We start from the raw sequence: 26593 nt of genomic DNA on the forward strand, positions 1-26593 counted from the left end.
ACGCTCTCCATCCCCCGCCTGGAGGTGTTCACGGCCCCTTTAAGGCGCGGGGCATTGTGGGCGCGGGGAGTGGAATTTTGGAACGAAATGTAGCAAAGAGAGTACAGTAGTAAGAGTAACCGCGTCGGTGCTGCCGGCCGAGGGGGTGCGCCGGAGAGGTCCGGACTCTACACCCCGCTTTCCATCACACGGGATCTCAGTCCATCAGAGCAGCGGAGGGCGGAGGCGCGCGAGGACCCGCCCCGGCCCGGTCCACGTTCTCCCCAGGAAGCTGGACTCTATGGGGCGGGACCCCGAGAGAGACTGAGCAGAACCTGGAGCCAGCCCCGCACCCTTGCACTTCCAATCAGGGGCGCCCCGGGAGCACTCCCCGCGGGCGCGCCGCCCGCCCTCCGCGCAGCCATGAGGTGAGCCCCGAACCCCCCAGCCCGGTTCCAGCCGGGCGCCGGCTCCGCGCCCCGCCTTTGTCCCCCTCCCCCTCGGCTCGTTCAGGGCTGGATTTAGGGGGGACACCGGGCTTCGGGCGTCCCAACTCTGAGCCGGTGCCTCCTGGAGCGATCTGTAAATATCGACACCCCCTTTCTCCGCACTACTCCCCAAAGGCTTGAGGCGGCGCCGGCTGAGGTTCTCCTGATGGCTTTCAGGTTTAGGGGCGCTCTCGGGACTCAGAACCTGAAGACTTTTAGGGGAGCACCTCCGAGTTGGCAGATAGGTAGAAGCATCCGGTGTAAGCGGGGCTCAGAGTTACCGCCCCAAACTCCGGTCCAGGTCTTGGGGAGGTAGTGGGAGGATGGCTTGAGAAGCCGAGCTCTGAAACTCTGAGCCTCTCGGGTAGTGGTCTTCGGACCCCTGCGTCTGGGGCGCTGGATGGGTGTCCCAGAGCGGGACCGCGGTCCTTAACTTCGGGGGTACTTCTTGCTGCCTCTACATTTGGGGGACACGGAGGTTCTCCGGTGGAGAGGGTTTTTGCGAATCTGATCCACAGGGCCTGGAGGGTCTGGATGGGACTCCTCTCCCCCTAGGTACCCAGGCTGGGTCCCAGGGCCCGGGAGCACTCCAGGCCCGGGGCGACTCCCGGGCCAGAGGGCGGCTCTGGACGCCCCCCCCCCCAACCTGGTGGCCCGGGAGGGAGGGGGCGCGGCAGCTGGGGAAGGGGGGCCTTTGTCTTCCTGACTCACCTGTCGAGACAGCTGGTGTGGGGGGCGGGCCCCCGAGTGAGCTTTGTGGGCCAGCTGCTTTCCCCACATCACGGCCCCTCCCCCTGGGCTCAGTGTTGCCGGGTGTCACCCCCCCCTTCCCCAAGCCGTGGGATTGGAGGAGGGGGCGCTGGAAAGCGTCAAGGTCACAGCCTTCTCCCTCAGGGACCCAGGCTTACCAGCTTCTTCCAGCTCTTCTCAGGAATTTAATCCCGGGGGTGAGGGGGACCTAGGGATCTTTTTTTTGTTTTGTTTGGTTTGGTTTTAATTAATGTCTTCCCTGGACCTGCCCTGAACTCCTGGGCTCACCTGAGGGCGGGGCTGGGCCGGCAGAGGCCTCCCCTCAGCGTCCCCCCCCCCCCATAATCTCTCCCTTGGGGCTACATCTTGACAATACTATCTCCCTTCCTCCACTTTGGCAGGCACTTCCTGCCCCAAAGCCCCTGGCTAGAGGAGGAGTCTCCTGGGGACAGTTTGGGCTTAACCCCGTGCGCACGTCCTCCACTCCGGCCCTCTGACATCAGGGTGACATTCCTCTCCAGGACCCTGAGCGGTGACCCCTCCCTCCCTCCCGTGTCTGTCCCTTGGCATGTGGGAGTGTTGGGATCTGGAGCTGGAAGGGGGGACCTCGAGACACCCTGAAGACTTCCTGCCTGCCCTTCCCTCCCCCCTGGGAGTGCTGTCCCCCGAAAGGGGGTCAGTTCCTCCACCCGCCCCCCCCCACTCTCCTCTCCTGCTGCCCCCAGCCCTGCCCCTCCCCCACCCGTTTCCGGTCCCAGGCCCGGTGGAAGGCGGATGGCGGATGTCCGAGTTAGTGCCGCCTCACTCGCTGAGACCGTAAAAGGGCAGGAGCAACGTCTAGGCCGGCCCCCTGCACCCTCACCCCCAGCCCCGGGTCCTCCTGCAGCCCGCCCCTCGACTGGCTGTGACCCGGGACAGACCTCCCTCCCCTGAGGGTGGCCACAAGTGGACCTGGTCCCCCACCCTCTTAAGAGAGGGTCTCCCTTGTCCTTGGTCACTTGCTGGGCTGTGTTACTTTAATCCTAGGACAGCTAGGATTAAGAGAGAGAGAGACCCATCCCCTTTTCCCAGCTGGGTAAACTGAGGCCCTGAAGCGAGGAGCCTGGGTCCGGGGCCCTCAGAGGTTCCTGTGCTGTGTTGGGGAAGGGGGAGGACTGGTTTGTCTGGGGACAGCCCTGGGGCAGTGGGAAAGGAGGTAGTTGGGATGGAAAATTACAAGATATGGTTCTTTTTCTCCCAGTTTGACAAATATTTGCCGAGTGTCTGCTGCATCCGGGAGCTGGGGAGGCAGAGAAGGGGTCAGAGGTCTGAAGGCCCTTGGGCAGACAGCGTTCTGAAAGCACTTGGGTTCATTCCTTTCCTCTTGCAATAATAACAGAAGCAGCGACTGTTACTTTATTCTGAAATGACGAGGCCGGTTCAGTCACACATCTTTGTGCCAGGCGCTGTAATACGGGTCTGATTCCGTTTAAACCTCCACCACAGTTAAGCATGATGCTAGTCCAAGCTTGTGTCCTGGTCTTGCCCCCATTTTACAGGTAGTAAAACTGAGCCACAGAGACATTAAGGAAATGGCCTGTTAAAGTTTAACAGTTTGGGAGTACAGTGTGGTGACTCATGCTTGTAACGGTAGCACTTGGAGCTACCACTTGGAGGCCAGCTTGGGCTACTGAGTCCCTGTCTCAAAAATAAATCTATAAAGCCAAACAGTTTGGAGGTGGTAACGTTTAAATTTGTGCCCGGGACTGTTTAAATCTAGTGGTATTATGGAAAAAGAAAAAAAAGAACCATTTGTGGTGGGGGGTGTTTTGTTTTTGTACAAATAACACATTCACTATTAAAAAACATTTCCCCCCAAAGTCATTCTCTGCTACATAGCAAGTTTGCGGCCAGCCTGTGCTACAGAGTAAGTTCTAGCTCAGCCTGGGCTACACTGAGCCTGTTTCAGTAAGCCAACCCGCCTAAGCGAGCACCTTTGCCTTCCTGTTCACTTAGGAGAAACTGAGGCCCACCGGATGGGGTAAAATGAACCCCCCAAAACTCCATAGACAGAACTTGACCTGTCTGTAAGCCTGCTTTAGAATGAGGGTGTGTGTGTGTGTGTGTGTTTGTGTGTGTATAGTGTCAATGGTGCAAGGAGCTGGTGAGGTAAGGCTTGGGGGTTGCGGGCAGCGAAGGGAAGGGCCAGACTCAATGAGGAAGGTGCCTGAGCTGGCTGGGTCCCCTCCGTCCCCTCCCTCCTAGGACTCCCACTGCCGGGGTGGGGGTGTCAGTTGCAGGGTTGTGGGTTCAGGCCTCTGTTCTCCTTCAACAGACTCAGCGAGTGGGGGAATCCCAGGCTGGAGACTGGGGCTCCAGAAGTGAAGCTACACAGAGAGGGAGGGTGGGTGTGGAACTGGCCGCCTAGGGAGAAAAGAGACCCTCAAGAAATGGGGTCACTCACCCTGCCACCCCCATCCCTGCCGAGGTCCTGGCTGTGGAATTTTCGGTTATTTTTCTTTCCTTAGGAAAAAAAAAGTTGTTAGTTTTTGCATTTATTTATTTTGGTGAGGATGGGCGTGTGCGAGGGATGTGGAGTTCAGAAGACAGCTATGGGAGTCGGGTCTCCCCTATCCGCCGTGTGGGTTCTGGGGATCCATCCCAGGTCGTCGGGGTCACATGTGTGTCCCTCCTGTGGGGATTTTCCATTTCAGCCCCTTTTGGGACAGTTGACACAAGGTCTCAGGCTGGCTTCAAGCCTACAGAGATCCTCCCGCTTTGCCTCCCAAGTACAAGATCACGGGCATATGTTCTCTAGCCTGGGATACTTAGCCCTCTTTTATTTCCTCTGCTGAAAGATCGGGTCCCCAAGGATCCCAAGAACCTAGCATGGTGCTCAGTGCTCGGGAGGACTCAGCAGCTGTAAAGAGCAGACTCAACAGTAGCCGCTGACATTTGAGGGTCAACGACGACGCCGTTCCAGGCTTTGGGCTCCAGTTTCCACCCGCAGCACTCAGCAAACTGATGATCTAGACTGAGGCCTAGCCTCTGACGATGCTGAAGCGCAGGCACAGAGAGGTGGAGACGCTTGGCAGAGATCACACAGCGCACGCGCGCGCGGGGAGGCTCCCATTTGAACCGTGTGCGCCTCGACTCCTTAACCTCACTGAAAGATGAGGAAACAGTGGGGTTGATATTTTTAAAAAAGGCAGAGTATGAAGGAGTGTGACTCAAAGGGGCGCCGCTTTAAAAAAAGGTGGTGGCTGACACAGGCAGCTTCTCAGGTGGCAAGGGCCAGGGGGGAAAAACACTTCCAAGTTCTCACGCTTTTGACCCGGTTTACTCTTTCTTAACCTTTTCTTTTCTGTTTTGAGGATTTTTTAAAAATCATTTAGTTTGGGGTTGGGGATTTAGCTCAGTGGTAGGCCCTGGGTTCGGTCCTCAGCTATGAAAAAAAAAAATCATCTAGTTTGATTTCAGGTGTGTGATGGTCAGAAGACAGCTTGTGGGAGTCCGTTCTCCCTCCCGCCAGTGTGTTTCCGGGATCGAACTCGAGGCCTGAGGCTTGGAGGCAAGCCCCGTGGATCTCCAGCCCTCGCCGGGCATTTATTTGAGGCCGGGTCGCACTGTGTAGCACCAGGCTGGCCTCGAACTTGAGATTTCCCCCTTGCCTCTGCCCCCTGAGTGCTAGGACGATGATAGGCTCCGGCCCCATCCAGCTGAGGCCAGTTCTGGGTTTTGTTTTATCGGGAGCTTAAGTTACAAGGGTGTCTCCAAAGACTGTGGAGCGAGCAGGAAGGACGGCTGAGGAGTGCAGATGAGGTGGAGGCCTTGTGGGAAGGGAGGACATCTAGGCAGAGCGGGGATGTGCAAGCGGAGAGAGGATAGAGCCGTGAGAACGGGCGACCAACAGAGTCCTTCTCTAAAGGGTGGGACCGAGCGCAGGTTCAGGCAGCCAGCAGTGTCCTCTCTGGACCAGGGGACCGACCGGAGCCAGGGCAGACAGGGCAGGACCACCTGGGAGGCCAAAGTGCACCGGGGCGGGGCAGTGATACCCTGGGCATCTGGCCAGAGTCTGCCCTGGGTGTGGGCGGCAGGTGTGGGTGAGGCTTTAACCCTGCCCTGCCCAGGGTGCCCGAGCCAGAAACGGTCCCTGAAGCTATGCCTGTTTCCAGTGATGCCTGATGTGTGTGTGGGTCGAACCCACAGCTCTGTGGTTAGGACTGGGACCTGGGAGCCATCTGGCTTAGGAGCCTGCCTCTGCCGCGGCGGGGCTGTGTGACTGTGGGTGGGATACTCCACCTCTCTGGGCCCTCTGCGCTGCGCCCTGGAAGAACAGCATCCACCCTGAAGGGTTGCAGTGGGAGCCGAGTGAGGGGCTTGGGAAGGCTCGAGGCATGAGCCCAGCCTTTTGATAGAGGAGCAACGTGCATGCAAAGTTGGGGCGCCGGGCTCGGTCTGCAGTGCAGGGGCCTGCCTGCCGAGGGGCTTTCCCCACGGCACAGCGACACACCCCAGACCCCAGCCCAGCCATTGTGGGGTACAGTTTCTCTCCCCTGGAAACCACAAACTTCTTCTTTTCAGGAAAAAGCCTAGTGGGGGGTGGGGTGCGCTCCCCCCACTTCCCCTGTCTGGTGGGGGGTGGGGCCTAAGCTCCCCCCACTTCCCCTGTCTGTGTGTGTGACCTTGGCCAAGTTACTTCCTGTCTGGAGCCTTCGTGCCCGCCCTGGAGAACTGGACCTTCCAGGAGGGCAGGTTTGGGGTGGGGGGAGAGGGTCTTGTGGGATGGAGATGTTCAGGGTACCCTAGTACTGACAGTACTGAGGACTCAGCACTGACTGGTTGAGTACACGGTGCCCCAGTGCTGACATTGACCAAGCACTCAGTACCCCAGTGCTTGCTGAGTGACAGAGTGCTCGGTGTATACTAGGTACTGTGCCCAGTCCTTGTAAGTAATTAGACTCATTCCTCCCTCTCAAGGCCTTTGGGAGGGAGGGAGGGCCCATCATGTCTTCCCTCAGCGACCATGTGGAAGACATGGGCTTCGGCGGCGGCCGTGGGGGTCAGAGCTAGGTCAGTGGTGTCCCACTCCCAAATCTGGGCTGCGTTTTGCCCTGTCAGCCAGCCAGTGGCTCTCCTCAGCTCTGCCTGAGCTCTCTCCCAGGCTGGGCCGGCTGCTCGGCGAGGTGTTCCTGCCAGCACAGGTCTGTCCCCGGCACCGGAACACACTGGTGGCAGGGAGATCTGTCTGGGACACCGCTGTGTCTCCATCCCCAGCCACAGGGCGTGACTGCAGCCAGGAATGTGAGCCAAATGGCTGTGTGTGTGCCCCGGGGAACCAGAAGGACCAGGTGGCCAGTAAAAGCGGCCTCTGGGGAAGCTCACCGGGGTCCTGGAATCTTTCCTCACACCTTCCTGCCCTCCGACCTCAGCTTCCTCATCTGACCTGAGCCGAGGGCAGAGGCGGGGTTGGAGACGTGGTAGGGACCAGGAAACTGAGGCCAGCCCGGGGCTGTTCCTACCTCACTTCTTGGCTGTCTGCTAGTCCCGGCATCTCTGCCTTTTCTACTCAGCTTGTACTCACTTTGGATTAAGGCTGTAGAGGTTGAGCCCAGGACCCCGAGGTCCTCAGCTCAAGCCTTCTGAGCCCTACCTTATCTTTCTTTCTGCCTCTTCCTGTGTGCAGCCTGCCTGTTCATCTCTTCCCCACAGTGCGCTCATCTGTCAGTCTGTATCTTTTTTTTTTCTTTTTTTTAAAAATAGTACCTCGGAGCCGGGTGGTGGTGGCGCACGCCTTTAATCCCAGCACTGGGAGGCAGAGGCAGGCGGATCTTTCTGGGTTCGAGGCCAGCCCGGTCTATGGAGCAAGATCCAGGAAAGGCGCAAAACTACACAGATAAACCCTGTCTCCAAAAACAAAAACAAAAACAAACAAACAAACAAAATAGTACTGTGGATTCAACCAAGGGCCTTGAGCAAGCTGGGCAAGCTTGAGTATTCTACCACTGAGCCACACCCCAGCCCCTCACTGGAGGATTCTAGGCAGGGGCTCTACCACTGAGTCACACCCCAGCCCCTCACTGGGGGATTCTAGGAAGGGGCTCCACCACTGAGCCACACCCCCAGCCCCTCACTGGGGGATTCTAGGCAGGAGCTCTACCACTGAACCACACCCCCAGCCCCTCACTAGGGGATTCTAGGCAGGGGCTCTACCACTGAGCCACACCCCAGCCCCTCCCTGGAGGATTCTAGGCAGGGGCTCTACCACTGAGCCACACCCCAGCCCCTCACTGGGGGATTCTAGGCAGGGGCTCCACCACTGAGCCACACCCCAGCCCCTGGGGGGGGGACCCTATGTGCAATCAGTTTTCTGCTTCTACTGTATGGGTCCAGGAGATTGTGCTTGGATCATCAGTTTGGTGTCCGGCACTTTTTTTTCTCTCTCTCTGGGCCATGCTTTGTTCTCCCTTTAATATCTTTTTGCTATATGTCACCCTCTCCTGGTGTCCCGCTCCGTGTGGGCCTCTGGGGAGGATGTCTGAATCCTCCCCATCTCTCTGTCTCCCGCTGCGTGCTCTCCCTCCCTCCCGTTCTGGTCAGACCCACATGAAGACTGTGACCGGCCCTCTGTTCTCTCTCCTCGCAGCGAAACGGTCATCTGTTCCAGCCGGGCTACCGTGATGGTGTATGATGACAGCAATAAGCGTTGGCTCCCGGCTGGCACCGGTCCCCAGACCTTCAGCCGAGTCCAGATCTACCACAACCCCACCGCCAACTCCTTCCGAGTCGTTGGCCGCAAGATGCAGCCGGACCAGCAGGTGCAGGCTCCCTCCCTCGGTCCTCCGGCCCTCTGTCTCCTTGCCGCCCAGCGCTGGTCCCCCTTCACCTGCCCGCTCCCTTTTGTAGGTGGTTATCAACTGTGCCATCATCCGGGGTGTCAAGTACAACCAGGCCACTCCCGTCTTCCATCAGTGGCGCGACGCGCGCCAGGTCTGGGGCCTCAACTTCGGCAGCAAGGAGGACGCAGCCCAGTTCGCAGCCGGCATGGCCAGTGCCCTGGAGGCCTTGGAAGGTTAGATGGGCGGGTGGGACGGGGTCCGTGCACTTGGGAGGCTGAGGCAGAAGGATTGTAACAAGTCCCAGGCCAGCCTGGATGACATAGCCCCGTCACGAATAAACAAGTCAGTAAAATCAGACTGGGAACAGCGATCTGTAGGTGGAGAGCTCACCCAGCATGCGTGAAGCTCCGAGTTCAGACCCCGGCACTGCATAAACTAGGCCTGGTACCGCATGCCATCGCTTGGCAGGTGGAGGATGATGAGGTTAAGGCTATCCTCAGCTACACAGCAAGGTTGAGACCAGCCTGAGCTACATAAGACTATCTTTAAAAAAAGTTTGTGTGTGTGTGTGTGTGTGTGTGTGTGTGTGTGTGTGTGTGTGTGTGTACATATGTGTGCATGCACATGCTGGGGGTCTGGAGAGATGGTTCGGTGCTTAATAGCATTTACTGCTCTTCCAGAGGACCTGGGTTTGATTCTCAGCACCTACGTGGTGAGTGGCTCACAGTCCCTAAGGTCTGACATCTTCTGGCCTTTGTGGGGACTAGGCACACGTGTGGTTCACAGACATGTATGTGTAGGCAAAGCACCCATACACTTACTTCTTTTTAAATGGGGTTTGGGGTGAGTGCTGGGAAGCCTGAAGCTGCCATCCTGCGCTTGGAGGCTTGGGTCTACCTGTCTGTAAGTCAGCTAACCCATGGACATCATGGAAAACTCCCGTGACAATTGTCCGTGCCCGGTGTGTGCCGAGGTGTGATCGCATGTTCCCTGTGACCATGTGCTGGACCAAGATGTCTGTCTGTCCAGCCTCCACCATGCTCCCTGTGTTGGTCATGGTGGCACATCCTTGTAATATGAGCCTTTGAGGTGAGGCGGATGGAGAGTCCTGGGCCAGCCTGGGCTACATAGCCAGATTTGGTGTAAAACAAAGTCCACAGGGAGCATGCTGTGGCGAAGGGTCGGTGGTACAGGCTTGCCCAGTGTGTACCAGACCCTGGGTACCATCCCAGTTCACCGTGTGCTGTTTCTACTTCTTTAAAGTTTTTAAATTGCATCCATCCATTTAGTGTGTGCACCCTGGGCTCTGGTTGTGCGGAGGAGAGGGGGCAGCGGGTGGGAGTTTGCCGTCCTTCCACCGTGTGGGCCAGGGACTGAACTCGGGTCTCCAGGCCCAGCAGCAGCTGCCTTACCCCCCAGGAGTCGGCTTTCCTATTTATTTATTTATTTATTTATTTGTTTTGAGACAGGGCTTCTCTACATAGCCCTAGCTGGCTTGGAACTCACAGAGATCCCCCTGCCTCTGCCTCCCTAGTGCTGGGGTTAAAGGTGTGCGCCACTGTGCCTGGTTACATGGTATTTCTTACATTTTCAAAACTGTTCAACTCACGGGAAGGGGGTGGTGGTGATGTGATATATGGGTCTAGTGCTGGGAACAGGACTCCCTTTATTTATTTATTTTTTAAGTTCCCTAATGAGGCCAAGACTGTCTTTTTTTTTTTTTTTTTTTTTTTTTTTTTTGAGGTGGTGGAGACTGAACAAGGGGCCTTGGGTTCTACCACTGAGTCACACCCCAGCCCCTCACTGGGGGATTCTAGGCAAATGTTCTACCACTGAGTCACACCCCAGCCCCTCACTGGGGAATTCTAGGCAGGGGCTCTACCACTGAGCCACACCCCAGCCCCCTGGACGGCACTTTCAAGGTTGTGTCCTAGGTAGCTGTTCTGCTTTTTGTAGGTTGACTGAGGCGTTGGCATCGCAGGGCCTTGTCAGTACTAATGGAATGGCTCACTCATTGTGTGTGCGTGGAGAAATGTAAAGAGAGGCGCAGGCCTGTGTGCGTTCCCTCGGGGCTGGAAAAGTGATTGTTCCTGCAGGTTTCCAGTCTGCATGGCCTAGAGACTAGTGGCACTTCCATGTCCCAGCAGCACCCACCTCGCCACACCTCAGGCCCAGGAGGCTGCTGCTTGCTGTCTTTCCTGTGTGCGGCCCCCTATGGAGGGATGTTAGGGTCTCTCGTTCAGTGGGATGACATCGTCATGAGGGAAGGGGAGACTGAGGAGGGGAGAGCTCCCACATTCTCACTGTGGTTTCCCTTCACCTTCCAGGAGGTGGCCCTCCCCTGGCCCCAGCACCCCCTGCCTGGTCTGCACAGAATGGCCCCTCCCCAGAGGACCAGGAACAACAGAAAAGGTGGGGACCCTCCCTCCCTTTAGGGTGGTCCGTAGCTCCCGGAGTTCAGAACTCTGCCAGGTTTCACCTTCTGGAAAGGTCCAAGGTCCAAGGGTCTGGAAGCAAACAGCATTCAGACACCACTCCCCAAGCTCCCGGAGGTCAAGAAATGTACTGCAAGGCTGGGCCAGGCAGCTCACACCTGTCTGTCATCAGTACACAGGATGCAGAGGCAGGAGGATTGATGAGAGTTTGAGGCTAGCCTGGGCTCCAGAGTGAATTCCAGGCTGCCTTCGAAATCAGTATGAGACCTTGTTATAGTAAAAGAACCCCTTGCTGGATTTGTTGGAGCATACCTTTAATTCCAATCATTCAATGAAAGGTAGAGGCGGGCACATCTGCAAGTCCGAATCCACCTTGTTCTACAGAGTAAGTTCCAGGCCAGCCGAGGCTACACAGTGAGACCTTGTCTCAATAGAGAAAAAAAAGAAAACCACCCCAAGGATCTGATAAGAGAATGCACCATTCCAGCGCCCGGGACTCCGCACCCGGGTTCCGCAGCTTTCTGAGACCCTTGGCTACTTTATAATCAGCTACGTGTGGCAGTTGAGAAGCAGGCTTCCGCCCAGCCCCTGTGGGTGCCTCCTGCCTCTGGTTCTCACCCCTCCTTCCCTGGGCCCTTGGAAGGCAGATGTAGGAGGGAGCCGCTGGCCTCGCTGGTGACCTCTGAGGGAGGAACCAGAGGCTTCTGGCCCCGTGGCTGGGTCTGGGTACTGAAGGCAGCTTCCTTTCCCCTGTACAGGCAGCCTGAGCACATGGAGCGCCGGGTCTCGAACGCAGGTAATGGCTCCACCTCCAGGTCACGGGGACCTCCCCGGAGGACCGGGTTGGGCAGGCGGGACAAAGAAGGCTTCTCTCTCAGCAATAACATCCTCTGTGTGTTTATTGCAGGAGGTCCACCTGCTCCCCCAGCGGGAGGTCCACCTCCCCCTCCAGGACCTCCCCCTCCTCCGGGCCCCCCTCCACCCCCGGGCCTTCCCCCATCAGGGGTATCTGCAGCAGGTCATGGAGCAGGGGGAGCCCCGCCCCCTGCACCCCCACTCCCCACAGCACAGGGCCCCAGTGGTGGGGGTTCCGGGGCCCCAGGCCTGGCTGCTGCCATTGCTGGAGCCAAACTCAGGAAAGTGAGCAAGGTGAGTGTCTGGGAGGTGAAGCCCTGAGGGGACAATGGGAGGTGGTCAGAGTCCCCCAAAGGTGTCACAAGAGGCCTGGGAGGTCACCTGGCCTGCCTTTAAAGCCACCTCCCCTTTTTCATTCCTTCAGCAGGAGGAGGCCTCTGGGGGGCCCTTGGCCCCCAAGGCAGAGAGTAGTCGAGGCACTGGCGGGGGGCTGATGGAAGAGATGAACGCCATGCTGGCCCGGAGGTGAGCCTGGGGCCCTCAGGAGTCAGCCGCAGGGCAGTTTGGGGGCCAGGCTTTGGGAGTGCCCAGGCTAAACTCTGAGCGTGGGGCCTCTCAGCCCCCTGAGTACTGGGGGGCCAGCCCTGCCTGATGGTGACAGCCATGTCTGGGACACAGTGCTGGAGACTGTCCTCCTCTGAGGTGGCTCACGGACTGTAACATGTCCTGACTCTCAGTGTTAGGACCCCAGGCAATTCCACTTGAATGTTCTGGAAACAGATTCTTAAGAACCTCAGCTTGCTGATCTTGAAACCTGCTCACCCTTACAGTTCTTATGATTTCCGGAGGTGGGGATTATGGGGGACCCTTCCAAATTCTAGAGGAACAATCTCTCAGCTGGATATTTTTATACAAAATTTAAGTTTATGTTTTTTCATCGCATGTACGAGTTTGCCCTTGGCACCTGGGAGGAGTCCTTTCTCTCCCTCACGGTGTGGGTTCTGGGAATTGAACTCAGGCTGTTGGGCTTGGCGGCCAGCACCCTTACTCACTGAACCATCTCACTGGCCCTAAACTGGATTTTTGTGGGTGGTGTTGCTGTTCTCAGCCCTGGCTGGGCTGGAACTTGGAATGATTCTCCTGCCTCTGCCTCTCAATGCTGGGATCACAGGCTTGTGCCATGCTGTTCTTATCTACTTTTGTTTTCTAAGACACTATGTAGACTAGGCTAGCTTTGAAGTCACAGAGATATGTCTGCCTCTTTAAAAAAAAAAAAAAGAAAAAATTATTACATTTATTCAATGTGTGTGTGTGTGTGTGTGTGTGTGTGTGTTTGTATGTGTGGGCACATATTTGGAGATTAGAGGATAATCTGCAGGATTTAGTTCTCTACTTTCAACTACATGGGTCCTTGGGATTAAATCGGGTGATCTGGCTTGGTGGCAAGCACCTCTGTCCACTGAGCCGCCTCGCAGGCCCCTTCTTTAACTTCTCGGATTATTCTGGAATTGGGCAGTTGGGAGGGGTGCTGCTGAGTGGCGGACCGTGAAATGTAGCTTGTTCTTGCTTGCCCCTCTGCAGAAGGAAAGCCACACAGGTTGGGGAGAAGCCCCCCAAAGACGACTCAGCCAGTGTAAGTCGGGGGCTTTTCCTGCTCTATAGTCCTTAATATGTACCCTAGGGCAGGGAGGAGGTGTGACAGGCTTGGTCTGGCTTTGGACCTCGAGGAGGAACATAGGCATGGAAAGGGTGGTTTATGATACTTTTATTTACTGCCAGCAGGAGGAACCAGAGGCCCGAGTCCCCGCCCAGAGTGGTGAGTGACAGCCCTATGTAGCCATAGAAACTACAAATCCCAGGATGCATTGTTCTTGCTTTGAAAGCACACGCATGGGAAACCTGTGAAAATAATTCTGGGGATTGTAGTTTTCTAAAATAGTTCTTTGACCTGGTGGGTTGGGTGGCGGTATATTTTGGTGAGGGGCAGCGCTTGTCTCGATCTTTCTGATCTGTTGCTCCCCCATCTACCCAGAATCTGTGCGGAGACCCTGGGAGAAGAACAGCACAACCTTGCCAAGGTAGACCATCAGTATTGGGGATCCACCCCTCAAAAGTGTTGAACTTTTCTCTTGTACAAGAGGGAATACAATGTAACCTCTGGACCGGGAGGGGGGGGCAGCGCCCCTCCCTAACCTCTTCCCTGTTCCACACCAACCCTTCCAGGATGAAGTCATCGTCTTCCGTGACTACCTCCGAGGCCCACCCCTCTACCCCCAGCTCCAGCGATGACTCTGACTTGGAGAGGGTGAAGCAGGTACCCTGGGGCAGCAGCTGTCATGGTGCCCAGAGTGACAGACCTGGGTCCTGAATGGTTCCAGAGAAGGCTTAGAAACCCCAGTCTTGTAGTGTGAGAAAGGGAGACGGTGGGTGGGGTCCGGGAGGACGGTGCCTCGACAGGCCGTGCCATCTGTCACTCGTGCCTGCTGAGTACGCACGGTGCTCACTCAGCTCGGTGGCTCCCGATATCCGTCTCTAGTCAGAGTTGGCAGGAGACTGCGCATTTGGCAAGCTTCTTCCTGGATGCGCTCCAGCTTCTGCTGGCCCCAAAGATCTAGAATTCTTCTATAGAACATCCCCATCATTTTGTGACCTTGGCAGTTGTGTCAAAGGATGAGGGTGAGAAAGGTTGTTGAACCGGCTTCCTCTGTCTTCTCAAAGAGGAAGGAAGAAGGGGAACTTTGTCAGCAGAAGAGTGCCTAGAACCCCCAGTGAGGGGCTGGAGTGTGGCTCAGTGGTAGAGCCCCTGCCTAGAATCCCCCAGTGAGGGGCTGGGGTGTGGCTCAGTGGTGGAGCCCCTGCCTAGAATCCCCCAGTGAGGGGCTGGGGTGTGGTTCAGTGATAGAGCCCCTGCCTAGAATCCTCCAGTGAGGGGCTGGGGTGTGGCTCAGTGGTGGAGCCCCTGCCTAGAATCCCCCAGTGAGGGGCTGGCGGGGGTGTGGCTCAGTGGTGGAGCCCCTGCCTAGAATCCCCCAGTGAGGGGCTGGGGTGTGGCTCAGTGGTAGTATGCTTAGGTAGCATTTAAGATGCCCTAGGATCGATCCCTGTCCCTGCAATAAAGTGGGCCGTTATGATGGCTCAGCAGATAAAGGTGCTGTGCCAGTCTTGACAACCTGAGTTCCATCCGCGGAACCTCCACTGGTAGAAGGAGGTTCCGCGCATGCATATACGGGTACAAGCAAACACAAAAAATTTGTTAAAGAACTTGAGGAAAGTTGAAGTAAGAGAGGAGGTCACTGCTTCTGCGAGTCCAGGTCCCCTCTTGATTGTTTCTCAGGAGCTTCTGGAAGAGGTGCGGAAGGAGCTGCAGAAGATGAAAGAGGAAATAATCGAAGGTGAGGCGCCTCTGTTCTAATGCGGCATTTCCAAGGGCCTCGTGTCCGCGGAGGAGCCTGCCTTGGAAGGGGAGGGGCAGAGACTGGCCTGAATTCTTCCTCCTCCTTCCTTCCAGCCTTTGTCCAGGAGCTGAGGAAGCGGGGTTCGCCTTGACCACGGGGACCCAGAAGACCCATTTCTCCTTCTGCGCTTCCCCCCTGGCGCCTGCTTCCCCGCCTCAACTTGACCGCACACCAGAAGGCTACACCAGGCGTTCTCCACCACTGTCTCCCACTCCGAAGACCCCCGAGGGTGTGGCTTCCTGGTGCCACGGCCACACCCATGCTGGCTGCTGATTGGCTAAGGAGGTCCCGCCCCTTTGCTCCCTTTGGTCCTTCCCCTCTGCCATCCCCTTGGGGCTGGTTCCTCTGCTGGGGATGTACCGGTAACCCACAGTGAGGAAGGAAGGAGGGATCTCACCTTCCCTTGTTCTGGATTCACTTTAACGCTTTAATGCCTTGGATTTTTTTTTTAAGGAAAAAAATATATATATATATTTGGGTTTGGGGGGGAAGGGAAATTTTTTTTCTCTTTGGTTTTGATAAAATGGGGTGTGGGAGTTTTTAAATGCTATAACCCCAGGCTTATCCCATTGGAGGCAGCTATGTAAGAGGGGAGGTATCCCAGCAGGTGGGAGGGATTCCCCTCACCCGAGGAACACCGCCCCCTTTGCCTTGGCTCCTCCCTCTTTTCTACGAGGAATTAAGATTCTTTAATGTTTTTGGAACCTCAGTTTTGTGGTTTTTTTATTTGGGTTAGGATTTCAGGGTCCAGACCATTTTTGCCCTCTGGGAAGATGAAGTCAGGGGAAGGAGAAGAGGAAAAATAGGTCCTCCGACTTCCACACCTTAGCTTCGTGGACACGGGCCCTCGCTGAATAAATCTGCGGTTTTTATAAATGTGAAGGTCTCTGGAGTGACTTGGAAGAGGGGGGTTCCTGCCAGCTGTGGGAACCCTTGCAAGGATGCCACGGCCCTCTGCCTCCTGCTCCCCCTGCCTCCCGCTCCCCCTGTCCTGTCGTCCGCACTCCTGGTTCTGCCCTTCCCCTCGGTGGTCCTCCAGCCGGCCTCCTCCATCCTAGTGTTGGGGCGGTGTGTCCCTTAAGTCTTACGGCTGAACTCTGGGAAGGTCTCAGAAGTGACTGCCTCCCCTCCCCAAGTCCTTTCCTAGTGACACTTCTGCCCACTCAGCACATGATGGTTTGAGACACACTCTTTAACCTGGGGCTCCTTTAATTATAAAACATTTAAAATATTAAAAAAAAAGAAGTCAGAGCTCATAGGCCACCCCTTTGTGGCCCAGTGGGTTAGTAAAGGAGTGGGTAAGGGAGTGAATCGGTCTTCTGGGATGTTCCATTTGGTCAGAGGTGAGGCTGTCTGTCTTATTTTAAGTGGCTTTTGCCTGGAAGACCTAAGGTGGGGGGGGGTCCCTGAGAATGCTGTGAAACGTGGGTGGTGGTGGCGGCGGACGGAGGTTAGGGGTGCAGGTGGTTCCTTACAGAATCCAGTAAAGAGGCTGTGGGGGGGTGGAAATGAGGGCTGAGTGGAGACAGGTGAATGGGACTGAGATAGAATGGCTCATTTTTGGTTAGAACCAACTTCCTCCTGAGACATGATGAGGAAGAGGCACCCGGCCAGCTTGTGGACAGCACCTGGACTAGAGGAAGGTCCACCAAGGAGAGAATGCCAGACAGGCGCCTCGGACTAAAGGCAGGAGAGCCAGAGTGACCGTGCAGACCCGGCCTCTTTCCCTTAAAAGTGAGGTAGATGGAAGGAGGTGGGGTCGGACTCCAAGGCAGGGAGTGTTCCAGTGTGGTGGGCCAGTGCCCTAGGCGAGGGGTTCTTAGGTGGCTGTGCCCTCCCTTTCCAAGTACGGTATCCGAGTGCTGGTGGCCAGGGTTGGGAATCTGGGAGCGTCCCTGGCATGCCCCACCAGTGGGTGAGAGGAAAGGGGCACTCACACCACTCCCGGCCTAGGACCTCTCTGTCCCGAGACCAGGGCATTGCCAGCTGGCCCAGGTCGGGGATGGGCCCATGCAGAGAGGCCAGGCACACAAGGCCTGACAGCAGTCCACGTCCTCCGAGGTCAGTCTAGCGGTCTCTACAAGGAGGCTTTGGGAGGCTGGGGCTCGGGCTCAGGCTCCGGCTCCGGCTCCGGCTCCTGGCGCTCCGTGCAGATCTGGCCTTTGAACTCCTCCAGCTCCGCCCGCAGCTCGGCCTTCAGCTGGTCCAGCTCGCTCCTCTGCACGGCCGCCTGCACCTGCACCTGCAGCTCGCCCACCACGTGCTCCAGGCGGTCCAAGTCGTCCCTCAGCGACAGCAGGGAGGCCACGCGCTCCCCTTCCTTGCGGCGCCTCAGTGACTGCTGGCGCCAGAACTCCAGCAGCAGGCAGCTGCCGGCGCAGCCGAAGATGATGGCCTCGCCCAGCAGGTTCGCGCCCAGCTCGGCCGCGGCCTCCTCGTTCAGTGGCTTGATGGACTCAGCGTGGAAGCCCATGATGCTCATCTTGGTCCGCATCTCTGCCCAGTGGTACACTGCAGGGAAGAAAGGGGTCAGGGTTTGCTGTGGCCTGGGATGCTCCTTGTCCCCTGTAAGCACTAGCCCCTGCTCCGTGTCTTGAGGATCAGAGCCAAAATCGCCTGCGTAGAGGACAGGCACCCAGTCCGCGCACTTAGAATAAGGACTTATCTGGCCTGGGAGGGGGGGGACCCGAGGACGTGGTTTTAAAATGGTTCAGGGGCTGGGAATGTGACTCAGTCGGTAGAACGCTGGCCTAGCATTCAAGATCCCACACTTAAAATCCCCGGCACCACCTGGAACCGAGTTTGATGGCATAGGCCTATAATCCCAGCCCCTCGGAGGCAGAGCCAGGAGGATCTCTGTGAGTTCGAGGCCAGCTTGGTCTACAGAGTGAGTTCCAGGACAGGCACCAAAACTACACAGAGAAACCCTGTCTCGAACCCCCCCCCCAAAAAAAATTCAAGGTCATCTTTGGAAACTGGCCCCAACAACATGAGAGCCCCCTCCAGTAGGCAGGTCATGGTGCTTCAGGAGGCCATGATCTCGGCACTCAGGGAAAGAAACAAGAGGCCATTGTGGGCTAGAGGTAGACTCTGGTTTCAAAACCAAACCAAACCAAAACAACAACAACAACAACAAAAAAACCCAAAAATTGAATAAAATAACATCCAAAGTCAGCAACGGTTTGGTGGTGGGTCAGGGTGCCTGCCATGTAAGCCCAGTGACCCCAGAACCTGAAGAAGCCCACTCCAGAGTTACCCCCTGAGCTACACACACACACACACACAGACACACATACACACAGAGACACACATACACACACACGCACACACACGCACATACACACACACACACCACATACACACACACACATACACACACCACACCACACACACACAAATTAAATTTTTAAAAAAACGTCCAGAAGGTCTTGGAAAGCGGTATGGGTGCAAATGCTAACCTGGCTGGGGGGTGAGAAACTTCCAGTCTGGTAACCACTGCAGGGGTAGAGTCACAAGGAGGTCCCATGGTACAAGACCCCCAAAACATTCATACACATAAAATAAAAATAAATTAATCGCCAGGCAGTGGTGGTGCGCGCCTTTAATCCCAGCACTCAGGAGGCAGAGGCAGGTGGATTTCTGTGAGTTCAAGACCAGCCTGGGCTACAGAGCGAGATCCAGGACAGCCAGGGCTACACAGAGAAACCCTGTCTGGAAAAAACACAAAACAAACAAAAACTAAACTGTGTCTTCAAGGAAATTTTGGGAGGATCCCCTACTCACCATGGTATGCTTGTGCATACTGGGTGTGCATGACTAAAGCCATGCATTACGGGGCCAGGGAGATGGCTCTCACGCTGCTCCTGCTCGGGATCTGAGCGCAGTTTCTAGCTCCCACGTTAGGCGGCTCACTACTGCCTGTCACTCCAGGGGACCTGATGCCCTCCTCTGGCCTCCATGGCACCCCAACACACATGGCACACACAGATACACGCTCATAAACACAAATACGAAATAAGATATTTAAAAATTAAATTATACATTATGGGACAGTGCATGTTGGCATAAAAGTGACTGTGACCTAATTGATCAACCAGAGGAAGAGAACTGCCCACAGTTCACCCTTAGCAACCAAATCCCTCTTGGACCCCGTAAAAGGAAGCCCTGGAAAATAACTGGGCCCCCTGAGTGCTCCCCATCCAGGGCAGCTGCTGATCTTGACCGAGCAGTCCTCCCTAGCCTGTACTAGTGCTCTGCTCTGTAAGTTAGGTTTGTTCTCACAATCCCGCCTAAGCCCTTATTGTCAATTGTTTAGTGTGTGTGTGTGTGTGTGTGTGTGTGTGTGTGTGTGTGTGCATGCCAGTGTTAGAGTGTGTGTGTGCCTGTGTGTGTATGTTGAGACAAGGCCTCGCCTTGTGGCCAGGAACTCACAGACATCCACCTGCCTCTGCCTCTCCAGTGCTGGAGGACTACAGATCAACCCCATGCAGGCTTCATGAGCACGAGGCAAGCTCTCAGCCACTGGAGCTGCTGCCCTGGCTCTCGGTGTCTCTGAAGCTTTTGTTTCCCTCAAATGCTGTTTTCAGTCAGTCACGGACACACCGGCTGTCCCCAAGGCTGCAGGGCTGTCTTCCCGTGAAGTCTTCACACCACCCCGCCCCTCTTTTTTCAGTCCCCCCCCCCTTTCCTGCCTTGAGCCAGGGTCTTGCTATATAGACAGAGATCCTCCTGCCTCTACCTCCCAAGCGCTGTGATTGAAGGCACTCTCTACCATCCCTGGCTGGATTCCATCTTCTATTTGAAAACTGTTTCTCTCTTTAGACCTGGAAATCTCTCTTTTATGTGCAGTCAAGAATGTAAAGATAAGCTGGGCATGGTGGCACATGCTTTTTAATCCCTGCACTCAGGAGGCAGAGGCAGGTGGATCTTTGTGAGTTTGAGGTCAACCTGGTCTACAAAGAGAGTTCCAGGACAGCCAGGCTTGAAAGAAAAGATTACCCATACGGAGGCCTGACTTTTGCTCTGAGATCTGGAGATGAGCTTTAGGACTTTGGAATGTCTGGCCTCATTAGTCTGTCTTTGGGCAATTTGGATTTAGACTTGTTGGAGTATATCCCTAAGTATCTATCTCCAAAGGGTGTTTGGGGTTTTGAATCCTTCTTTCTTGGGTTTTCTGAGTTTTGTTTTTCTGAGACAGGGTCTCTTTATGTAGCCCTGGATGGCCTAGATCTTACAATGTAGACCAGGCTGGTCTCAAATTCAGAGATCTTTGTGCCTCTGCTTCCTGACTGCTGAACTAAAGGCTTGCACCACCTCGTCCAATTTCATCTTAATTTTGTTTGTTTTTTTGAGACAGGGTTTCTCTGTGTAACCCTGGCTGTCCTGGAACTCATTCTGTAGTCCAGGCTGGCCTCGAACTCAGAAATCTGCCTGCTCTGCCTCCTGAGTTCTGGGAGTAAAGATGTTTGCCACAACCCTGCTTTCGTTTTAATTTTTAAATTATTTATTGCATTGTGTGATTATGTGGATACCAAGGCATACTTGTGGATGTCAGAGGACAATTTATGGAAGCTGGAGCTCTCCTTCCATTGTGGGGGTCCCAGGAACTGAACTCAGGTCCCTAGGCTTGGCCACATGGCATTGGGGTCACCTTGTTAGCCATAAGTCCACCTTTTGATGTTGCTGCTGGAAATCTGAATCCAGGTTCCCATGTTCAGCAGCAGGTCCAGTGAGCCATCTTCGCAGGCTTTTTTTTAAAGATAGAGTTTTACCCTGTAGCCCAGGCGGGCCCCAGACTCACAGCACGTCTCTTGTCTCAGTCTCCCAAGGGCTGGGGTTACAGCTATGAATGAGCCAGCATGCCCAGATCTTAGCTCCTATTTCGACAGACTCTCACCTAGCACAGGCTGGACTCAAGCTCACTCTGTGGCTGATAATGACTTTGATGCTATCCTTGCATATCTGAAATACCCAGAAGACTTGCTCATTCCTCAGGGTTTAAGCGCTGATTGCATTGGTGATGGACTGGTCTGTGTTCCACAGGGTAGCTGAGGGACTTCTGTCCGTCTCCCTTGCCTCCGCCCCTCTATCTTCTGTCTGAATTCTCTCTTCCATCCTGGGAACTTTTCTTTTATGTCCAGTCAAAGATTAGCCTCGGAACAGAGGCCTGGCCTTTGCCCTGGGATCCTGAGAGATAATCTTTAAAGGTCTTTGGAATGTCCAGCCCATTAAACTGTCCTGAGGCACTGGCCACACACACTAGTTGTTTCTGCTAGTGATAGAATTTCTGTTTTCCCTCATTTGCACATTTTTCTTCGTGTGTGTGTGTGTGTGTGTGTGTGTGTGTGTGTGTGCGCTTATGTGATTGCAGGAAGGCACCACAATACCTGGCTTCTCTTTTATTTCACTTATCTTTACTCTGAATTCATTATCAGCATGTGTGTGCGTCAAATGAGTCACTTTGAGAACGTGGCAGTCAGAGGACTTTTGGGAATTGGTTCTCTTCTTCCACCGTGAATTACCTGTTGAACCTTTTTTTTTTTTTTTTTTTTTTTTTTTTTTTGGTTTTTCGAGACAGGGTTTCTCTGTGCAGCTTTGCCCTTTCCTGAAACTCACTGTCTAGCCCAGGCTGGCCTCGAACTCACAGAGTTCCACCTGACTCTGCCTCCCGAGTGCTGGGATTAAAGGCGTGCCTGGCTGGAACTCATTCTTTAGACCAGGCTGGCCTCAAACTCGGAGATCCGCCTGCCTCTGCCTCTGGAGTGCTGGGATTAAAGGCGTGTGCCACCACCACCTGGCTCAGCTGGAGTTTTCAACCATAGCTCGTGATTATGACTGACCTCTTCACGCCGACCACATAAGCTCTATAATGTCCGGTGACTCTTACGATGGTTCCTTGTGCAATAGCAGGTCCCAGGCTCCACTCCTGAGGGGTCCCGCTCCCTGCCCTGGAGGGATGTCGCAGAGAGGCCCAGAAGAATCTGAAGAAAACAGGCCTGGGAACTCTGGACGCACAGAGGAGTTCAGGAGCATTAACTCCTACAGGAGGCTTTGCAGCTTCTCTAGGTTCACCTCCCCTGCCCTGTCAAGAGGCCTCAGCGGCAGCCAGTAAACAGGAGTGTTTCTCGGGGTTTGCTGGCCCCTCTGCAGACCCATCTAGCTCATCAGTGACAGGGTCCACCCGAGCAGGCCTAACAGGGAACTGGAGTTTGACTCTGTAACCTGAGGTCACCAAATCAGCTGTTACCCTGCTCCTCCCTTACAAAAGGTTGTTGTTTTCTTTTAGAGACAGGCTCTCACCAGGTACACTGGCCGGCTTTTTTCTTTTTGTTTTTTTCCCAAGACAGGGTTTTTCTGTCTAGTCCTGGTTGTCCTGGAACTTGCTCTGTAGACGAGGCTGTCCTCGAATTCACAGAGATCCACGTTCCTCTGTCTCCCGAGTGCTGGGATTAAAGGCATGTGTCACCACCACCTGGCCCTGGCTGGCTTTGAATTTGGCACCCTCTTGCCTCGGCCTCCTGAGTGCTGGAATTATCGGGGTTTGCCACTACACCTGGCTATATGGGCTCCCCTTTATGAAATCCAGTCAGGTAGAAAGCAGTGAGCACTTTTCATTTTAATTAGACTTGAGACAGATCCGACATACGAACCCAGACTCCTCCGCTGTGGTGCTCACACCTGTGCAGAGCTCAGATATGGTCATACCTGGAGCTCCGAGTTGCCCTGGCTTTGGCAGAGTCAGGCTTTTGCCGTGTTTCCCAGGCTGTTTGGGACTCCCAGGCTCCGGGGGCCCTGCCATCTGTTCCCGAGTGACTGAGTGTGCCGGCACACCCACCCAAGCTTGCTGGTTTTTATTTTTATTTTTTTTTATTTTTAATTTTTGGTTTTTCGAGACAGGGTTTCTCTGTGTAGCTTTGTGCCTTTCCTGGGGCTCACTTGGTAGCCCAGGCTGGCCTCGAACTCACAAAGATCCACCTGCTTCTGCCTCCCTAGTGCTGGGATGAAAGGCATGGGCCACCACACCTGGCTTTATATAATTCTTTATATATATTTATTTGTTATAGAATATTCCTTTATATTGTGTGAAGACGTGTCACTCTGGTTTAATAAAAAGCTGACAGCTTATAACTAGGCAGGATTTCTAGGCACAAAGGGCACTGGGAAGTAGAAAGGCGGAGAAGCCAGGACGCAGAGCAAGCAGCATGGGCATTACACAGTAGAGGTAACTGTGCCATGTGAAAGAACACAGATCAGTAGAAATGGGTTCATTTAAGTTATAAGAGCTAGCTAAACACAAGCCCAAGCTAAGGCCGAGCTTCCACAGTTAGCACTAAGTCTGTGTCATGACTTGGGAGCTGGCTGGTGGAACAAAGACTCACTACGTTCATTTACCATCTTACGCGTGTGAACGACTGCTTGTACGTCTGCGTACCACGGGTATGCCTGAGGAGGGTACTGATCTCCTGGAACTGACTTAGGAACGGCTGTGAAACACTGTGTGCGTGTTGGGAATTGAACTTGACTTCTCAGTGAGAACAAGAGCTCTTAACTGCTGAGCCATCTCTCCAGGCCAATCTAGTTCAGCTTTATGAACTGGATTATCACAAAACAGGACACAGGAGGAAGTACTGCGGGGTGATGACTTCACTGAACTGTCATTCCAGAGACATGTGTGCAACATCACACACAATGTCATTATATACACACACGTGCCCCGAATTACACAACACTGATCTGCATACAGAGAGAACCGAATCATTACACAATTACACGTGTTCTTGATGGATTACAGCAACTTTTGTTTTGTTTTTGAGACAGGGTTTCTCTACATAGCCCTGGCTATCCTGGAACTATGTAGATCGGGCCAACCTAGAACTCACAGAGACCCAACAGCCTCTGCCTCCCAGTACAGGGATTAAAGGCGTGGGCCACCACGCTTAGCTCCTGTGAGACCAGAGGCCTTTGTGTGCCCTTGCTGTGTGGAGTCAGCCAACCTCTTCTCTGAGGGGCAGTGGTAACTGTTTTCAGCTCGGAGTCTCAGATACTCAAACTCTGCTAAGGTGGCCAGCAACAATGTACAAGTGAATTCACACGGCTGTTTTAATAAACCTTTATTGACTGATTTGACGCAGGGGCCTGGTCTGCCAGGCCTTGCAGCTGTGACCGTTTGTTCTTACCCGAGTTTCCCTATGGAGTTCTCCACCTTGAACACGAGGTACCTCCAGAGTGTTTGGATGACAGGTATATGCAGTTTATGCAGTGCTGGGATCTGAATCCAGGGCTTCAGGCATGCCAGACAAGAACTGTGCCCACGGCACCATCTCCCCAGCATCAGCTCTTTGCTCCTGCACTGGAGTGCCAGCTCCATGGTGCTGATGCCAGCCTTTGTCTTGCTCCTGGCTGATCGGGACATAGTAGCTGCTCAGTGAACATGTGTCCAGTTGGTGGGTAATGGCACCCCAGCTGCTAGGCAGGCTTTTCCTGTCAGTCTGCCCACAGTGCTCACAGAGGCCAGCCAAGGGATGGCCTTGGGGCCAGGGCAACTGGCTGGAGCTTGTATGAGAGCCGTTCTCCTCTGGGGTGGCTCTCCAACATCTTGGTCCCTCCACTAGGAGCTTGTCCACCAATGGAACCAACAAAGGGGCAGCAGGGCCTGCCAGGGATGGACAGGCAGTGCCCGACAGGCTGTGACCTGGTATGAAGGGGGTTCTGTGAATCACTGGGGGGAGGAGTCGGGGTCCAGCCCAGCCCCGTCTCCCCACATAACCAGGAGCACTGAGGACAGTGTGTGCAGCTGTTCCCCACTGGGCTGTAAATCCATGAGGCTGGGGCTGCAGCTGACCAGGGCTCCACTGGGAACCCAGCATGGCACAGAACAGAGCTGGGCACACGGTGGGCAACTCCATGATCTTCCTCAAACAGCAGAATAAACAGAGGGCAGCTTTTCTGGTTAATATGGACTTTTTTTTTTTTTTTTTTTTTTTTTTTTTTTTTTTTTTTTTTTTTTTTTTTTTTTTTTTTAAGCACGGTTTCTTCTTGTAGCCCTGGCTGTCCTGAAACTCACTCTGCAGACCAGGCTGGCCTTGAACTCACAGATCTGCCTGCCTCTGCCTCTCAAGTGCTAGGTTAAAGGCGTGCGTCACCACTGCCTGGCTAGTATGATTTTTAAAATTAATCTTTTGGTTTGTTTTTGAGGCAAAGTCTCACAGAGCCCAGGATGGCTTCAAGCTCACTTGTGGAGGATGATGACCTTGAATTCTTGACCTTCTTGCCTCTATTTCCCAAGTACTGATTCTCAGGCATGTGCCACCATGCCACCTGTAATACTGGGTTGCTTTAGACAGGGTCTTTCTATGTAGCACCTCAAACATGAAGTCTTTCATGTTCAGCAAGAAGCCAAGCGCTGGGATTACAGATATATGCCACCCCAACCCGGACTTTAAAAAGTGTTTATTCCACTGTATTTATGTATTGTGTGTCTATAGTTGTGTGTGTGTGTGTTACAATGTGAACGTGGAGGTCTGAGGACAACCTGTGGGAACCCGTTCTCTCCTTCTACCATGCAAATCCTGGGGATCCAACTCAGGTCCATCAGGCTTGGCGGCAAATGATTCCATCTGTTAAGTTTATTGAATTGTTTTCAACTACAAACACACACAAATAAACTTGAAGACAACCACTTCATTAATCAATTTATTCTCGCCCTTCTCCCCACGTGGGAAACACTGCAGGAGTAGGACCGCAGAGAACTAAGGCCTCCTGCCTTGTGGAGGCTTCTGGAACCACACACCCTCACACTTGCTTCCCGCACTACCACCGTGGGGGAGGCTGCCCACAGGCCCCCACGTGTCCAGATGCATCGGGCCCATGTGAAGGCTCCCCCGGGCCAGGGTGGGCCCACGGGCCAATTTCATGCTTGGGTGGCCTGACGGTGACATTCTTCTCAGAGAAAACACTCCTGTGGGGTTCTTCAGGGAACTTAGAACAGCGAAGTTGCTCTGTTGGAGTAATGACTGACCTGACGGCCCAGGGCCCTTGACCTAGCCTGGCTTTGCCATAACTTCAGTGGACTGACCCAGGGCAGGGGTAACCATGGTGATCGGGCTCTGAGTCGCCTCCCTGGCCCCATCCTCTGTCCTCCTCCATCCTGCAGCCATGTCTGTCCTTTGCCTTTGTCCCTCAGTCAGGACCTCACCCAACGCAGCCACTCCAAATTTAAAGACACCAATTCTCCTTCTAGGAGTTGAGATACGGTCTCAGAAGCAAGTCTTGAGTTCTACCTGGTGAATCCTGGGAATGGGTCATTTTCACCCCTCTGGGGAAGAGCCCTGCCAGGCCCACCTCTAGGGACAAGGGCCAGGTAGAAGGAGTCTGCTCCCTATATTCGGAGATCTCAGACGTGGTCTGGGGCTCTTCTGATAGGGAACAGAAACCCAGTGCCTCTGGCCTCTGGGAAGAGGTCTGGCCCTCTCCTCACCTTGCCCTGCAGCTAGAACCATCTGGTTCTCCCCACTCTAAGTAGCTGGTCCCTCCTGAGCTGTGGGATCTTGGCCAAGTCCCTTAGTATCCCTTCCCCTGGGCCTCAGTTTCCCAATATGGGAAAGAGCTCATAGGATGAGTCTTGGCCCCTTTCCCATCAGAGCCAAAACCTTTTCTGGCTTTTCTCCAAGGTTTTTGTCTTCTTTTTCTTTTTTCTTTTTTTGAGACAGGGTCTCACTCTGTGGACTCAGGGTCACTCTGAGAGCTGGGGTTCCAGATGTGAGGCACCACACTCTCTATTATTGATGAACACTGCCCAGTCTGGAGGTCCGCAT

At 54.5% G+C, this 26593-nt stretch overlaps 2 protein-coding genes across 4 annotated transcripts in view; one reads left to right on the top strand and one right to left on the bottom strand.

Moving 5' to 3' along the window:
* Nucleotides 1–15656, top strand: LOC114709870 (vasodilator stimulated phosphoprotein). Of its 3 annotated transcripts, none has more exons than XM_028893861.2 (13): nucleotides 1–407; nucleotides 7843–8014; nucleotides 8103–8268; nucleotides 10363–10447; nucleotides 11229–11266; nucleotides 11378–11619; nucleotides 11750–11850; nucleotides 12907–12958; nucleotides 13105–13141; nucleotides 13358–13403; nucleotides 13549–13639; nucleotides 14660–14717; nucleotides 14834–15656. In XM_028893861.2, exons 1-13 carry the CDS (start codon nucleotides 403–405, stop codon nucleotides 14869–14871), a joined length of 1131 nt encoding a protein of 376 aa, XP_028749694.1. In that variant the 5' UTR covers nucleotides 1–402; the 3' UTR covers nucleotides 14872–15656. The 3 variants fall into 3 exon arrangements, with proteins under 3 accessions (XP_028749694.1, XP_028749695.1, XP_028749697.1); XM_028893862.2 differs by having other exon boundaries at nucleotides 11381–11619; XM_028893864.2 differs by having other exon boundaries at nucleotides 2–407; nucleotides 13108–13141.
* The window catches only part of Opa3 (outer mitochondrial membrane lipid metabolism regulator OPA3), a 27324-nt gene continuing 15998 nt past the window's right edge, over nucleotides 15268–26593 (bottom strand). The window contains exon 2 of the mRNA XM_037201756.1: nucleotides 15268–17291. Coding sequence (XP_037057651.1) covers nucleotides 16858–17291 — 434 coding nt within the window. The 3' untranslated portion in view covers nucleotides 15268–16857. The remainder of the gene's footprint in view (nucleotides 17292–26593) is intronic.

The sequence above is a fragment of the Peromyscus leucopus genome, chromosome 1, assembly GCF_004664715.2.
Source record: "Peromyscus leucopus breed LL Stock chromosome 1, UCI_PerLeu_2.1, whole genome shotgun sequence".
Taxonomy (NCBI): Eukaryota; Metazoa; Chordata; class Mammalia; order Rodentia; family Cricetidae; genus Peromyscus; species Peromyscus leucopus.

What these genes read in the sequence shown, in the direction of transcription:
- LOC114709870 (XM_028893861.2), top strand. An exon ending in AACGCCATGCTGGCCCGGAG is followed by an intron (nt 11,851 to 12,906) that starts GTGAGCCTGGGG and finishes GCCCCTCTGCAG; the next exon opens with AAGGAAAGCCACACAGGTTG. An exon ending in CCGAGTCCCCGCCCAGAGTG is followed by an intron (nt 13,142 to 13,357) that starts GTGAGTGACAGC and finishes CCATCTACCCAG; the next exon opens with AATCTGTGCGGAGACCCTGG.